We start from the raw sequence: 17,200 nt of genomic DNA on the forward strand, positions 1-17,200 counted from the left end.
AATGCCAGAGTGTATAACAATATGTGGAGTTGACAGAATTAGCTGTGGTGGGGTAACAGGTGAGTGAAACTTTAATGAGGTAACAGGGCAGTAGAGTGGAGTTAGCCATAAAAATGTGCATGGCACATTCATTCTTGAAATAGCAAGATTAGTGAGGTTGAAGCAAGGACAGCCAAAGAGAAATCAGTAAGAAAGGAAGTGAGCGTGAAAACAGGGGTGAAGGGAAATCTGGGGCCTCATAACCACTGTGAGCACTTTGAGTAAAATGGCAAGTCATTACAGAGATTTGAGAACAATAATGTGATCGAGATTTACCCAGATCACTGAGCTAAAAAAAGGGGGCTTAATGAAGCAAGAGAATGGTCAGGAGGTTACTGTAGCAACCAAAATGAGAGAGGATGTTGGCTTGAACCAATGTGGTAGCTGTGGAGGAGACAAGAATTTGTCAAATTCTACAAATATTTTGAAGGTAGAGCCAACCAGACAGTCTGATGAATTGTGTATCATGCATGAGGAAAAGGATTTGATAATGACTCTAACACCATCCACTGACTTGGCAAAGACTGAAAAGGCTAAGTTTTGAGGGAAGGAAAATATCAACATTCCAGTTTGGACATGGAAAGGTGAAGATGTCTCTTAGACATCCAAGTAGAGATACAGAAAAGACCACTGATCATATAAGTTTAGAAGAAATGTCTGGGCTGGAGACACAAATTTGGAAGTCATGAACCTATAAATGGAATTTAACCTCCAGACTGAATAAGAATACCAATAAGGGAAGTGTAAATAATTTGTTTTTAAAAAAAAAGGATCAAATTTGAGCTCAGACATCTTAGAGGAGAAATAAGCAAAGGTAACTGAGAAAAAAAAATCAGTGAGGTGAGAAAACATGGTATTCTTCAAGCCAAGTGAAGAAAGATTATTAAAGAGACTGTCAAATGCTGATAAATTAAATAAGGTTAGGACTAAAAACTGACCATTTGATTAAATAACATAGAGTCACTGACAATCTTGACAGAGGCAGTTTCAGTGTAGTGGTTAGAGTGTAGGTCTGATCGGAGTGGGTTTAGGAAAGAATAAGAGGAAATAGGTGATGTCAAGTATAAAACGTAAGATTTTTGGTAAAGGAGAGCTAAGAAGTGGGATGGTAATTTTCAGGAGAAGTGGGATCAAGAGAAGATTTTACTATTTATTTTCACTTTTATGCTGATGGGAATCATCTGGGGGAGAATGAACAAAAGATGGTATAGTAGAGATAGGCGAGAATTGTTAGTGATTTTCTTGAGTAGATGAGAAAGAACAGGCTCTCACGGCACAAGTGTAATTATTGGCTTTTATTCCTTAACAGCTTTAATAAGTATTACTCAGAATTGGATCTTCAAGTTTAAGTTCCTCATCAGATAACAAGAGTAAGACTTTAAAAATGTTGTACTAAAGATTACATGGTAACTAAAAGAGAAAGGCAACTTTTTTTTTTTTAAGGCACAAACAGGGAACAATTGTTAAGGAACATAAGCAAATACAACTGAGTGGCATAGTGACCATAAACATGAGGAATACAGAATTCAAGTTGGGTAAAAATTGTGATGGTGTCAAGATTGTCTGGGATGGTCTCTGTGTTACTCCCTGAAGGAAGGAAAGAGATAAGGCCAAACTGAAACAATGGGACTGCTGGATATCGGGCTGTAAGGCTGGGTTTGTTCATTTGACATTTTAAGTATCAGGAGAATAGTGTGTGATCTTTTAAGCAGGGGAGTGGCATGAAGAAAGCAGTGTATTAAGAAGATTAATCTGGTAGTGTTTAAAGAATGAATTGGCAGAGGAGAACAAGAGACCAGATAGATAGCTCTAGGGCTATTAAAACATCTTCCATGAAATTGATAGCATAGGGATTAGAGAGGTGGCAGTGGGAAGGAAGACAGCCAATCTGAAACCCCCTATTTAGAAGAAGACTTAATGATTTTATGCTCTTGTTCTACCATGTACTTTTCTTTCATAGCCTTTAACGCTCCTTAATAAATATTATTTCTGTTATTATTTGAATAATGTCCTCCCACTAGCATGTAAGTTCTAGATGTCAGGGGCCATGTGTGTGTTGCTCAATATTTTTTTTTTATTCCCTAGCACATTTCCTTGCATATAGTAGACATTTTTTTTAAAGTTTTGAATAAGTGTATAATATATTAACGAATATCAGAGAAGCTTATGAGGAAGGAGAAGAAGGAAAAGAACAAACAATGAAGAAGACAGGAAGAGGAGGAGAAGGGAGGAACAAGAAAGGGAAGCATGACAGATGACATAGCGGAGGAAGGAGAGGAAAAAAGATTGTACTGAAGTTAAAAGCATGAAAAACAGCAGAGTAACTATGTTGCTGCTGGGAACTGGGGAGCTGGTTCTGGACAACAGTTTAAAGGGAGAAATATCGGGAGTCCAATTCCATCATTTGCTCTCTATATTAGTTACCCCCTCTGCCTCAGCTTCCTTGTAAGTAGGACAATTATAACGACCTCAAAGGGTGACTGAGAGGATTAAGCAAGTTAACACAGAACAGCTCATGGTACATGTGAGTACTGAACAGATCTTAGTCACATTCATGTTCATCATCATCATCATTGTCACCATCATCATCATCATCATCATGACCATCACTGTATTTCTTCTATAACTTGTGCCACACCACGAAGCAGTGACACCATTCAAACCTCCCCTATCTCTACAGAAATGGAAGAGACAGGAGAAGCATAAGACAGTTTGATAGATGAGATGAAGAGGACTTCTTTCCAGTAAAGATTGCCACTGACCTCATTCAGGAACTAATGGTGGCAAGGAGACAAGCAGCTCAGCCTCAGCCCATTGTCCCTTCTGAGTTTCCCTTTTTTCCCCCAAATCTTAAAATACACACATGTACACAATTTCCTTGAAATTTTTCAATTTAATCTTTATTTGATTGTGAAAAATAGAAAATGAGATAAGGGAAGTGGTGAGTGAAAGTGAGAAGATATATTTTAAAAGTAGTTTCAGTGAAGGGAAAAAGAAAAGAATCAGGTAAATGTAAGAAAAGGCACAAATAATGTTTTTTTTAAACATAAGAATACAAGATATGAAAGGAACATAAAGCCCCGGTGCTTGACGGATAAATACCAAATAAAAGCTTAAATAAATTTTTAAAAGGTGGGTAAAGAAAGCAATATTAAGAAATATGTAAGTGACATGGAATAAGAGGGAAAAGCTGGAGCAGTCATTCTCAACTAGGGTGATTCCCCTCACTCCCCTCCAAGGCACATTTGTCAATGTCTAGAAACATTCTTAGTTGTCACACTGACATTTTTAGTTGCTGCTGGCATCTAGTTAGTACATGCCAGGGATGCTCTAAATGTCCTACAATGTATAGGACAGCCATCCACAACAAAGAATTATCTGCCCAAAATGTCAATAGAGCCATTTTTGAGAAACCCTGAACTAGACAGAAATTAAAGGTAAAGAGGAAGCAATGGAAGTAGTTCAGATCTGGTCACTCTTACAGCTCAAAATTGCAAAGTCCTCATTTTACTCTGAGTAAGAGTTAAAATTGTTAGATATGTCTCCTTACACATTTTACATTGCCTTAGAGTTACTTCTTGCACTCTACTAGAGGTGAAGTTCATCCTACTACAGGTGACTTTCTTCAAGGGCAGGTCCTTAAGCTTATTCATGTTGGCATCCTTTATGTTCTTTTGCACAGTATCTTACACATATCAAGAATTCAATAAATCTTTCTTCATTCATGAACTAGTGTCACACACAAAAAATAATAAAATAAAGAAAAATGCTGTTCTGGGACCAGTTTTAATAAGAGAACACGCTTAATTTACAATAAGCTCCGGAAACAAACATTTTATCCTTCCATGTGGTGATGTTCTCTAGCACATATCATAAAAAAAAAAGTGAGAGTTAACCTTCAGACACAAGAGCATTCCGCAGTTTCAGATTAGTGAAATGTGTGTGTGTGTATGTATATATATACATACACACACACACATATATATATATATATACTCCTACCCCACTTTGAGATAGATTACATCTACCAGAGTCCCTCTAAGAGAAGTAAATTGCTGATAAACTGCCCAATTGCTCCTGGAATAAAAACCATCCATTTATAGCCATCAGTATTTCTTTTTTCCTTTTTTGTAGGGTCAGGACTTATGATCTTGAAAATTATGGAGATGGGTCTCAAACAACCAGCTGAATTTTTTTTTAAATCAATCACTTGTTTTGTCTCTTCACCTGAATTATTCTCACCCACTCAAGATTCCCTAAACATCTGCAAAAACTTATGCCTTCATGAGCTTTTGTTCCAGGGGAAATACCCACAATTCTGTCATACTTTCGAAGTGCTCTGTGACATGGGGGAAATAATTAAGAACTACTGCCTCTAGAAGACAGCTAATTTGACCGATACATACTTTTTAACCTGGCATTTTTTTGTCACATGAACATAGTTCAAAATCTTAGGACAAGATATGATATTATGAAAGAGGCCAACAAACAACAGTAAATCTGTTAGCTTTTGGACAGTACTACAAAAGAGAACCTGTTAGAAATTGTCAAATTTGCTTTCTCCAGACAAGTATGGTACATGCTATCTGTAGCTGAAACTCTATTTATAATGGGTCAAACAACATAATAACTGACTCATTGGGCATAGGTATATAATTTGACTGACTTCAATTATCGTACAAGTAAACACTTATCTCAAACATCAACCCGAAGTAACACTTGCAAAGCAGAAGGAGGAAAAACAATGATCATACATGTAAGTTCTGTCCTAACAATGTTAATGTTTCTTACCTAAAGTGAGGCCTGAAATTCAATTCCTTTGGAATCCTCACATCCGTCCATTCTCAAAAATACAGATAGCTTGTGTCACATAAGGCAACATCTGTTCCGAGTTGACAGGCCACCTTGTGAACCTACTTTGATGTGGACACTACCTAGACATGCCTATTTTCTCGTTTCAGTTGATGTTATTTTCTGGCTCTTATTTAGAGCTGAAGTAGCTTTGACTTTGGTTTCCCAGGTCTAAGAAATCTTAACTTCGAGCAGTTCTTCCTAATGAACTAACTTTTAATATGATAAAAACACTTCTATTCATATTATACTATAAAAAAATAGGATTTTAGAATAAGGTATTTCTTTTTTCCCTTATATGTGAGGGGAAGAGGGGGTGGCTTAAAATTGGTAGCACTAAAATTAACATGCGAAATCTAACAATAAAGATACATTTGGCATTGCTAGCCAGCTCAATAATTTGGGGCCTGGTAAATATTCAACAAGCTTCTCTATTCATCTGTCACAGCAAAAAGCGAAACAACTGTCAAACCCCAAACATATCAGAAAACTTAAGGACAGTAGCTCCCTTCCAAGGCAATTTGATAACAAAAGAGAATAAAAGTTTCCCCAATTCTCGGGCTTCCCTGGTGGCGCAGAGGTTGAGAGTCCGCCTGCCGATGCAGGGGATGCGGGTTCGTGCCCCGGTCTGGGAGGATCCCACGTGCCGCGGAGCGGCTGGGCCCGTGAGCTATGGCCGCTGAGCCTGCGCGTCCGGAGCCTGTGCTCCGCAACGGGAAAGGCCACAACAGTGAGAGGGCCCACATACCACAAAAAAAAAAAAAAAAAAAGTTTCCCAAATTCTTTTAAATTCATTTGAAACTGCTATATACAATGCTAGACATCAGCAAGCACCCATATTAGTTGTTCCTTTATTTTCTAAGTCATAATATAAAAAAGAAATGTCATATTTTTCTTAAAGTTTTTGTTGAAGAGTAAATAGGTCAAAAGTAATTCACTGCAGTACCTATTTATTCAGAAGATGAAAACTGCAATGTCTAGTTAACTCACTATTAATTTTGCCTCAATACTGGTGCCCAAAACTGAGTACAACCCACAAAAACAATGACTGTTACCACAAAGAAATAATATACTCACAATAAGACTTAAAAGTTTTATTAGCTTCGCTACAAATTTAAGAAGATGGGTCCACACATATACAGACGCTGGGAGTAAAAAACTTGTGAAAAACTCCCTGGAAGATAGTTTGGCAAGTTGGATTGAAAACTTTAAAACTTTCGCACCCTTGATTTCTAAGCAATTGGGGGAAAAAATAGGAAGATCCATAGAACTTAGTGGTTAAATGCCTGGGTTATAGCACTAAAATGCCTAGCACTGAAGCCTCACTCACAAGTAAGGGACCTTGGCAAGTGACTTACATCTCTGGCCTCTGTTTTTTTATCTGTAAAATAGAGTAACAATAGTACCTTCCTCATATGTCTGTTTTGAGAATTAGAAGACCTAACATTAAGAAATATACTTAGAATAGTATCAGGCAGGTAGTAAAAATCTATCTGTCTTAGCTATTTTTACTGTCAAAGCTGTTCTTTTAGTGATGCTTAACCACCACAAAAATTTGTTAATAGAATGTCGAACATTAGGGGCATGATAAAGTAACTTATAACAGATATATATAATGGTTGTGATCTAATAGTGTTCCAGAAAGCAGAAAACATCATTGTATATAACCTCATAATTTTACATGACTTTGTCTATGTTAAAAACATGCATACAAAAAGATGGAAAGAAAATATAGCAAAATTCTCAATATATCTATTTACATGTGGCATTAAGGATGATTTTTATGTTATCTTTTCTAATTTTTTGATTTTTCCAAACTTTTTATATTATTCATATACTGTATTACTTATGAAATATCTTCTTTAACAAACTAGTAACCTTAGGATTTGAAGGAAGGATGAATATGTGGAGCACAGAGGAATTTTAGGGCATGAAAATACTCTGTAGGACACCATAATGATAGATACATATCATTACATATTTGTCCAAAGTCACAAAATGTCCAACATCAAGTGTAAGCCCTAACATAAACTATCGACATTGGATGATAATGATGTGTCAATGTAGATCCATCAGTTGTACCAAATGCACCAATCTGGTGGGGGATGTTGATAATGGGGGATGCTACACATGTATGGGGACAGGGCGTATAAGGGAATATCTGTACCTCTCCCTCGATTTTGCTGTGAACCTAAAACTGCCCCCCAAAATAAAATCTTAATAAAATACACAAATAAATTTAAATTTTAAAGGAAAAAAAAGTACCCTTCATTGTTTACCAATCTTTTGTTTTCAACTTAATGTCAGTTATGCACATTTTAATCAGAAATGGGTTAGCATATTATTGGAATTTTTCCCCTCTAATTTTCAAAAATTGTCCATGATATTTTTCATGAACTAGTTCTACAGATGCTCTGTAGTTTAATTTGTGTGGGAAAATATGTTTTACTCAAACTTACATTTCTATCTCTTTTCCTACATTTTGATTTAATTACCTCAGATCCTCAGAGCAGTAAGGGTGGAAAAAACATAATCCAAGTAACAATGAAACTATTACATTGGTTTTATTATCTATTACTTCACTATTGCCTGAAGCACACTGTCTATTTATTACTTTAAGTCTGTTTGAATTTCTTATCAGTTAATTCTCTGAGTCTTGAATGGTTTAATGCATTGGAAATAGAGAGACAGTAATGCATGGTTATTGGTTATTTCTATTTTCTCAGAACCATGCTGCTCTCTTAATAACATGCTAAGCCATCATGCTTAAGAAAAGAAAAACTAAAGAGCATTTTAGCATTTGGTAATGTACTTCAGTTTGAGAGGGTAGACTGTTGTATAGAGTAGTAAAAATACAGCTATTGCTACAAATTAATCATCTGTGAAATCTCACTCATTCATGACTTTAGAATTTAGAAAATACTCCAGACATTATTCTCTGTAATTTGTTCAAGTAATGAATTTTATATGCATGGATTCATTAACCAAAAAATATTTGGTAGGATTTCCTAGATCAATAAACTAAAGCACTTCAAGTGGATAAGCCATTAAAAAAGATAAAAAAACATTTAAAAACAAAAACATTTTGCAGATAATTGTTAATTCTATTAATTCTGTTTTCATCAGCCCCCAAATGGATCATTTCCTATAGGTTTTCAAACTTTTCAAAATTAAACTTAATTTTAATTTATATGACATTATAATTGAGTGCTTTCCAATCCATAGTCACAAAGCTGACAAAACCTTCCTACTCATGGAGTCCAATCAGTCAGTGATCCCAGAGCAGACAGAACTCATCTTTACTGGTTTCTCCATAATGGTCATGTCTACTCACAGGGCTAAGCAATATATATATACACACATACATATGTATATATATATACATACACACACACATATAGTTAATTCATATAATAGTCTTGTTACTTAAAATCGTAAAATGAAACAGTATGAAGAATGCTCAAGGTTATAATCAGTCTAAACTAAACAAGAATCCAGCTAAAGCAGCAATGAATTTTGTTTCCAAGTAGAAGACTATTTATTATATATTCCAATTGCTCCCTAAGCAACAAGATCTATGATCCTATATTAACACCAACATTTGATGCACAACAAGTTTACCAGTGAGATCCCCACAAAAGAACAGGCAAATTGATACCAAGAGAGGTCAGCTTATTTGAGAACTCTCTTTAAAAAGCAATAGCTCTGGGGGCTTCCCTGGTGGTGCAGTGGTTGAGAGTCCGCCTGCCGATGCAGGGGACACGGGTTCGTGCCCCAGTCCGGGAAGATCCCACATGCTGCGGAGCGGCAGGGCCCGTGAGCCATGGCCGCTGAGCCTGCGTGTCCGGAGCCTGTGCTCCGCAACGGGAGAGGCCACAACAGTGAGAGGCCCGCGAACCGCAAAAAAAAACCAAACAAACAAAAAACAAAAAAAAGCAATAGCTCTTTTTTTCTGCATTACTTCAAAGAAAAAGGATTGCCCCGGAAATGGCTAATTTTATCCCTAAAACTCTAGAGTTGCCCCACTATTTTTTTCTTTATTTTCAACGTGTAGAAAAAAGCAACATGGATTAATCTTGCACTCCAATGCTATTTCCTCTTAATTGCTTCTCCTTTCTACCTTTTCAATCTTATCCAACATCTCAAAGACCCCAAATTTTCCTTTTTGGCTTTTCATTCTCCCTAAGGACTTGGCCTTCATGAAAATCTCCACTGTTTAATCGTAACACTTGGATTTGTGATCTCCTGTATATGGCACTGACCCGTTTGTGTTAATCATGACAGTCTGAATAAATCATAAGTTTCTTAAAATTCATATCTTACCATCTTTTTTAAGTTTCTACTACCCTTTTCACCAAAGGCTTACTACTAAGTACATACCAAGTATCAGTTTATAAATCTATATATATCATTCTTATTCTCAATTCTGTATTCTTAGATCACAGTGAAAGTGGTGGTCACTAAAAGTAGTAATGCCTTTTTACACTACTGATGTTCAAAGACAGGATAAATATATCCCAACCTATTCTTTGAGTTCACTAAGACCAGAAACTCCAAATTATTCATCTTGGTAGCAATAAAAAGGTAATATAGTATTTGGCACACAATAGATGCTGAATAAATATGTTGAATTATACTTAAGGCTTTTCCATTATAGTACAGAAGACCCAGAAGCCCATATTATTTCTGAAAAGTCAAGTTATTTGAGGTTTTACTAAATTCTGAAGGCAGAATAAATCTGCCCCTAGACTTCCTAGAAATCCTGTTCCTCTTCTTCTAATATACAATCTAATTATAATTAAGCAATAACTAATCATAAAAGGTACCAATAATAATAGAATTTTGTTACTCATTTTTTTTTAAATTTTTTTGTTCATCAGTAATTTATTTATTTATTTACTTATTTATTTTTGGCTGCGTTGGATCTTCGTTGCTGCGTGCGGGCTTTCCCTAGTTGCAGCGAGCGGGGGCTACTCTTTGTTGTGGTGCATGGGGTTCTCATTGCGGTGGCTTCTCTTGTTGCGGAGCACGGGCTCTAGACGCGCAGGCTTCAGGAGTTGTAGCACGTGGACTCAGTAGTTGTGGCTCGCGAGCTCTAGAGAGCAGGGTCAGTAGTTGTGGCACACGGGCTTAATTATTCTGCGGCATGTGGGATCTTCCTGGACCGGGGCTCGAACCCATGTCTCCTGCATTGGCAGGCGGATTCTTAACCACTGTGTCACCAGGGAAGTCCCTGTTACTAATTGTTAAAGAGTTCCAAGCAGCTACTATTATATTGGAATCTATCCCACTACCTGAATTTTCAGATGACTGAAGTCCAGAAGACTTCTAAAGAGAAAATAAATTTCAAAATAACCTCAAACAAAAGGCTAATCAAGTGCACTAATTGTTGGTGCAGAGCTTATGCAAAAATAAAGGACAAAATATGCAGAATACTACATTTTAGTTAGAATGAAAAAGGCAGATATGGGGACATATGTATATGTATAACTGATTCACTTTGTTATAAAGCAGAAACTAACACACCATTGTAAAGCAATTATACTCCAATAAAGATGTTTAAAAAAAAAAAGAAAAAAAAGAGAAAAAGTCAGGGAAAAAACAAATACCATATGGTGAATGATACAGTGATGCAGTCATAATCACTTTCTTATTTCTAATTTCTGTTCCAAATTAATAACAGCTCTATGCTAACTTATATTAAAATATATTATGGCATAAACACATACCATTGCCAATAAAGGAATTAGAATTCAAAATATAACCGTTTATATTTAGTATATACCAATGATAAGCTGCCAGAATAGTGAATGTAACAATTAATGAATAGTGACATTTATATTTACAAGTCATAGGTGTAGGCACCAACAGGTTTGTGATTTACAAAGTTTTGTTACTCCTCCATTCAAAATTACATCAAAAACAGGTTCAGTCATGTGTGCAATATTATCTTAAAAAGATAAATGCCGGACAACTGCAAGATGTCATAGGTTAAACATGCCCTATAAATATTTTGTTCTTGAAATAACTCTCTCTCCTATTACATAAATGGCCAGTGTTTTGAGATTCAGACATAGTATCCACAACTCCATGTGCAAACCTAGGATGATGATATCCTCACAAAAGTAATTAATAATCACAGCAAATCATTTATCATTCATAAATTCCACTCTCAGGGGTGAAATTTTTAGCCAGACAGGGCCTGGCACCCAATCAAAGCTTACAAAGCATCAAGATAAAATTTTATCTCTAGATCTGTCTAGAAGACAGATCTTTTCATTTACTTGGTTTTACATTACCTATGCTTTTCTATTCCTTTTATAACTGTTTGTTTGTTTTTTCCCTAATAAAAATGCTCAAGCAAATGAAAACAGAAAGAGTGAAAGGGAGAGAGATCCACAGACTCCCTGAAACATTTCTTTGTGATTCTATCCAAGAGCTACAGTGAGGTTAAAAGTTTCACTATAGATCTACCTGGTCTCCAAACATGTACAGAATAATGATGCAAAGCAGAACTGGGACCATGTGCAGTTTCTTGTCATTTATTCTGTCTAAAATAAGGAGTGGAGTGACACATCGTAACATAAGAAGTATGTGCCCATAGATGCGGAGTTTTGATTGACTACTTTCTCTTAATCTCAGCCTCCTTGCTGAAGCAGTAAATACGTTTCTGTGATGATGTAGGTTTCCCACATCCCCCATCTTAGAAACCTCAACAACCGTAAAGCACAATTCTGCCAAAAGGAACTTGCCCAAATTTGTTCGTTTTTTAAAACGCCATCATGTTTCGGATGAAAATACAGCCTGCCAAAGATGTCAAATAAAAGGATAACAAAGAAACAAACAGCATCTTTAGGCTTGAATTTCTATGCATAACCTCGCCATCTGTCAACCAGTTGTGAAACAATGATCCTAGAGAAGCCCTGAAACACGAACAAGTTTCCTCCTCGCATCTATCATCTGTATCAATCTCCGCTCTCAGGACCTCAGTAGTAATTATGTTCTGCCAGTGGAGCAACCTACAAGAATGGCATTTGCCATTTGCAAACCAAACCCTGCCGATGAATGGGTTATTTTAACAGACTTGTACTTGGTAACAAACGCGGAGTTCAGTTCACAGAGGTAACAGGGAGAGGAGGAGAAAGAAGGAGGGCTCTATCCTCACATTTGGATTGGAAATTGGACAGAGGAGGTCAGTCTCTAGAGGCCAGCCATCCAAACGACCCTCAATCTCTTCCCTCTTGGCCTTTGAAACAGGATTATAATTTTAGACCTAGACTACGCCCCACCCCTTCCCTTCCCACTGCGGCCACCACCTTCGAAGTTACAGTGTCAGCTCTCCTGCAACTAGGGGTGCGGACTCCCTGGCGGAGAACAGCCCCAGGCACCCAGTCAGTAGCGGAATACTGGGCTGGGACTCTGCCACCAGCTCCGAGACACCACCCGCGGGCTCGCGGGAGACCCCACCCCTCCCAACCCTGCCCTCGCCCCCGCCCTGAGCTGCAGCCTGAGTTACGCATCCTCAGCCTTGACACTGCCTCCGCTTCTTTCTATCCGCATCAACGCTGGTGGGGGTGGGAGGGCAGAAGTAGAATGGGGGTTGGGGGGAGCGACAAAGAAACACAACAGTCCTGGTTCCCAAGAGCCAGGACTCAAGTGGCAAGACGCTGGTGCACGCACACCAAACACACACACACACACACTCACTCACCGACGCGCCCTGCGCCCCAGGTTCTATGCCAACCGGCGACAAGATAGGAGGAAAAAAGGAGGTGGGGTGGCGAGAAGGCCCGGAGTTACTGGGAGGGACATGCCGAGGACAGCAGGGGATGCCTCAGGAAGTGCGAAAGTGAGAAAGTCCCAGACCCCCTTTACATCCCCAAGTCTGGGCTCTCCAGCCAGCAGCCCCGGGTCGCCTTCCTTCCAGCTGGGCTCGGGAAGCGGGGAGGGGGCCCGGAGCCGAGCTTCTCCCAGGCTGCCCTCTCGGGCCTGGCCCAGGGCCCGGAACCCGGCCCCCTTTCAGCCCCGGCCTGAGGAGGCTGCCAGGCAAGGAGAGACTTGCCAGCGGACTCTGGGGGAGCAAGAGGGCAGGAGAGAAGCATCTTGCACCCTCCGGCCGGTTGCTGGTTTCTTCCTCTGTCGACACACCCCCAGTGAATCCCCTTCCCCAACACACACACACACACACACACACAAACCGAGACACGCGTGTTCACCCCTCTCACCATCCCAGGTGCATCGATTAAAACACTAGTTGATTTCTTCCTGATTAAAAAAAAAGAAAGTGCAACAACTCTTCTCAGGAGTCGCCGGAGGAAAGAAAGTCCGTCTGCAGACGTCTTTCTATAGTTTCCCTTGAGTTAAGAAATCTGGCGGTCCCCAGTGAAAACGGGACCGGGAACCCCAGCGGGTGAAAGGCGACGAACTCCTTCCCCACACCCCGCACCTCTCACCTCCTTAAGTTCCTTGGCCACGTCCTTCAGGTCGCCCAGGACTAATTCCAGATCCTCCACGATGATCTTGATCTGTTCCTTCACCTTGGTTTTGGAGGCTGCCGGCGGTCCCTCGGCTGGAGAGGACGAGGAGGGGGTCCCCTTGGACTTGGCTGACATTCTTTGGGGGCAAGCGAGGCAGGTCAGCACAGGCTGGCGAGCGGAGGCTGCTGCGCGCCCCGCTCCCTGGCGCCGCGGCGGCCGCTGCCGCCCCAGTCCCCCCACATCTTGGACGCTCCCCGGGCAGCGACGGGTGGCTGCGCTCGGCGCTCGGCCGGGTGGCCGCACTGTGGTGCTGCCATCAACTCTCCGAGACGCGGCGCTCGGCGCGGGGCTGCAGACGGGCGAACAGCGCGCCTGCGCCTCCTCCCGCCGCCGCCCGCCGCTCGCGCGCACACAGGCGCTCGCTCCCCGCCCGCGGAGAGGGGCGCCTGGCCGCCGGTCTCTGGCTGTCAGCTGCAGGACCCGCGGCACGTGGGGAGATCCCCCCGGGATCTCTCCCAGAACACCTGGGCGTCAGGGAGCCGGGTGATAAGTTCGTGTCCTGCCCACCCTGTCGTCTTGATACTGAAATGCCCTCACCATCATACCCTGCTGGATGTCTTGTCACAACCAGCTTGGATTCCTTCTGTTTCACCCACCAGCAGAGACCCGGATCCCCACCACACTTTCTGATCGATTAAGAACCACAGTAGGGTCAGAGTTTAATTTAGGGCTAGTAAAGCGACTCTAAATGTTCATCCAGGGCCAAAGTGTGTCCCGAAGGCCTCCAATCACTCTCCTACTCACCCAAGAGTCAAACAGAGGTGTTCTTACTTGTGCAGAAATAAAAAGAGGTGTGGATAAAATCGACCCCTCACCCCCTGGAATCATGATATTTAACCAGTGTTCTTGAAAGAGGTAGCTTAATCCTGCTGATTCCACAGAGCTAATAGAGGATTTATTAATTGGAAGTCCTCACATCAAAAATCCCCTGTGAGACTGTCTGAGTCATCTTGGCTGTACTTATCTGGGACAGTTCCCGTTTTTTGTTTTTGTTTTTGTTTTCTTAACTGTCTTTCCTCTTTTCATGGCCTATGATAATGTATGTTTTGGATGCAGGGGAAATACACTGGATCTCCTCTTGTGAAAGCTGAATAAGAAGAGTTTGCCATCAACTTTTTTTTTTCTTTTTTCTATCCATTTCAAGTCTTTTGCAACTAAATAAAGAGGAAATAACTTTCTGATTGTTCTGTCAAAATGACCCAGGGAGGGGAGTTAACAGGAAGCCTTCAGTTTCATTCTCAGTAGGTGGCTAGGATTCTCATTAGTTAAAGTTTTAATTTCCTTAGTAGCAAACCCATGGGTTATTAGCTACTGACCTGGAAGCCTGGATCTACTTTATTTTCTTCATACACTCTACTCCAAATCATTATTTTAATAAGCTTCCCATTTAGTCATGCCTTAGCAAGGACCTCTGTCTCTTGCTTCTCACACCCCAGATTGTTCCATTATGCTTCTATACATGAAGAAAATCTTGGCAGCTCTCCTCTTCCTCGTTCCGTAAACCCCTCATATTCACTCTCTTCATTCTGAATAATTCATCTTGATAAAATCCTTGGAAGTCATATTTGAAATATGGAAGAAAAAAGAGACAACAGAAGAAAAATAGAAATTTAGAAGTGTTATCAAAAGAATAACAATATTGAAAAATGCATTGAAAAATCAGAGGAAAAAGAAAGGTAGAAAGCAGAAGTTGCTGGAAGAAAATTAAAATAAGGAAAGAATAAATGAACCAATGTGCACTAAGCAAATTGGAGAGGAGAAGAGGGAAGAAATTATTAGAAGTGTTAAATAAGTAATATGCTTGAGTTCTCTAAGGCAGAGAAAATATATATTTTTAAGTGCCCTGTCTCTGCAGGTTCTTCTTTATTGTATAAAGGTGTAACAGTAAAAAATATATACATCAGGTTTACAAACTCCCCCACGATAAATTCCTAATCTTTAACTATACTCTTATTTCGTATCTGAAGACGGATAAGTGGTCAGAAATTGCGGGAAAGAATGTGAGAAAAAGGGAAAGTACTGCTCCTTTATATTAGAATTTTTGACTCTTAATAGTAGGCGAGTGAATAGGGAAGCCCCCAAAACTCAAAAATGATGAAGTTAAGCAAGAATACTGGAAAAGAGGAAAGGAGGTGGTGTTTTTCTTCCACTGACAAAATAATCCTCTTGTTAATATAAAGATATTTCCATGCCACTCTGAATCTCTTCACTAATGATTAAAAAAAATTCTGTTCTCCTATGGTATCCATTGCTAGCAATGAGCCAAACTATTTTGGCTCAAAACTGAATCATAATTATTACTTTAAAACACATTATGCACATCCATATCACAATTCACTCTTAAATAATGGTTATCATCTATCTACCTATCTATCTATCTATCTATCTATATTTAAATACAATATGGAGTTAACTGAAAGGGAAAAGTTGTAATTGGCTTCCAAACCCAAACTAACAAAGCTAGTCGACCCCCAGCAGTGATGACTACCACTATCTTTTAGTCATTAATCAGGTATGGATAAAATATTTCTAAAGAAGAAAGTTTTACAAAAAGAGTTAAAGATATTGAGGGGAAGGAGACAATAAGAAGGACACAAGGATATACGTCAAATCTATTTGCTCTCTATTTTTTTTATCACCTTTGTGGAAAAATTAGTCACTCCTTTGGCACATCCTGCACTCTGTCAGAGATTCACATATATGATGTTTTAAAGCCAAATTATGGGGACCACACAACAAAAGTGACACCTAATAAAATTTCTTATTAATGTGTTCATAAATCTGTTTATGTACTAGTGCTAGAGGCAAATGGGTACATACTCAAACCACATCACTTACAAACTTAGAATAACAGACTGCTAATAGAAAAGTGTCTTATTTGTAGAAATGATTGTTCACCCAGAATGTTATTCTTTCTGTATCTTTAGTCAACATTTTCTGAGGGTTGCAGCAGGAAGGGTTGCATAATTATAGGAGATCACCTAGTGGTTGTTCACTTACAGGCATTTATCAATATTTTCCCGTGTGTGTATGTATGTGTGTGTGCATGTGTGTGTTTAATCTGTTGCATTCAATCTCTAATAATTAACCTGCATGAGGAATGCTATGACACTGACATACTTTTTAATTCACAAAGAGCTCAAGAATATTCCCAAAATATTTTGTCCCATTTTGTTGACAGCAGCTTTTATCAATATACCACCATAATAATGTCCATTGAGTCTCAAAAAAAAAGGATATGCATAATATAACATCGCTCTTATAATGACGTCGCTTGGTTTTCTTTCTTTTTTTTTCTTTTGCATAAACTTTGCTTGTAAAATCCAATAAAGTCATTAGAGATATTTGAAAACATTAAGAAAAAGAAAAAAAATAAAGGAATGACAACTTTGTTTCCACCAAAATAGTTTTCACTGGGTGAAAAATACTGGCAAACAACGTGGATAGGAGAGAAAATGCCATTAGTGAAACGCAACAGAGAAAAATGAGTAAAGTTCTCCACGTATACATTGACTAAGAAATATACTGTACATGATATGCCTAGGCAGTGATTTGCAAATCTGGCACACATCAGAGCTTGTTAAAATACAGATTGCGGGATCCCACCCCCAGAGTGTGTGATCTAGTAAGTCTGGGGTGGGGTTTGAAATTTGCATTTTAACAAGTTTCTAGGCTGCTGGAGAAAGACCAGCCTCTGAAAACCACTGGTTTGAGAGATTGAAAGAAAACTTTAGGTTTCTTTTTAGCTAGAAAGCCTTAAAGATCATCCTGTT

At 39.2% G+C, this 17,200-nt stretch overlaps 1 protein-coding gene across 1 annotated transcript in view; it reads right to left on the bottom strand.

Annotated features, from left to right (window-relative positions):
- Positions 1 to 13,502, bottom strand: part of PRR16 (proline rich 16) — a gene marked incomplete at its 5' end in the record, with an annotated part of 279,519 nt that extends 266,017 nt beyond the window's left edge. The window contains 1 exon segment of the mRNA XM_079702264.1: positions 13,344 to 13,502. Coding sequence (XP_079558390.1) covers positions 13,344 to 13,502 — 159 coding nt within the window.
- Positions 13,503 to 17,200: the final 3,698 nt, after the last annotated feature.

The sequence above is a fragment of the Hyperoodon ampullatus genome (assembly GCF_949752795.1).
Source record: "Hyperoodon ampullatus genome assembly, chromosome: 4".
NCBI lineage: Eukaryota > Metazoa > Chordata > Mammalia > Artiodactyla > Ziphiidae > Hyperoodon > Hyperoodon ampullatus.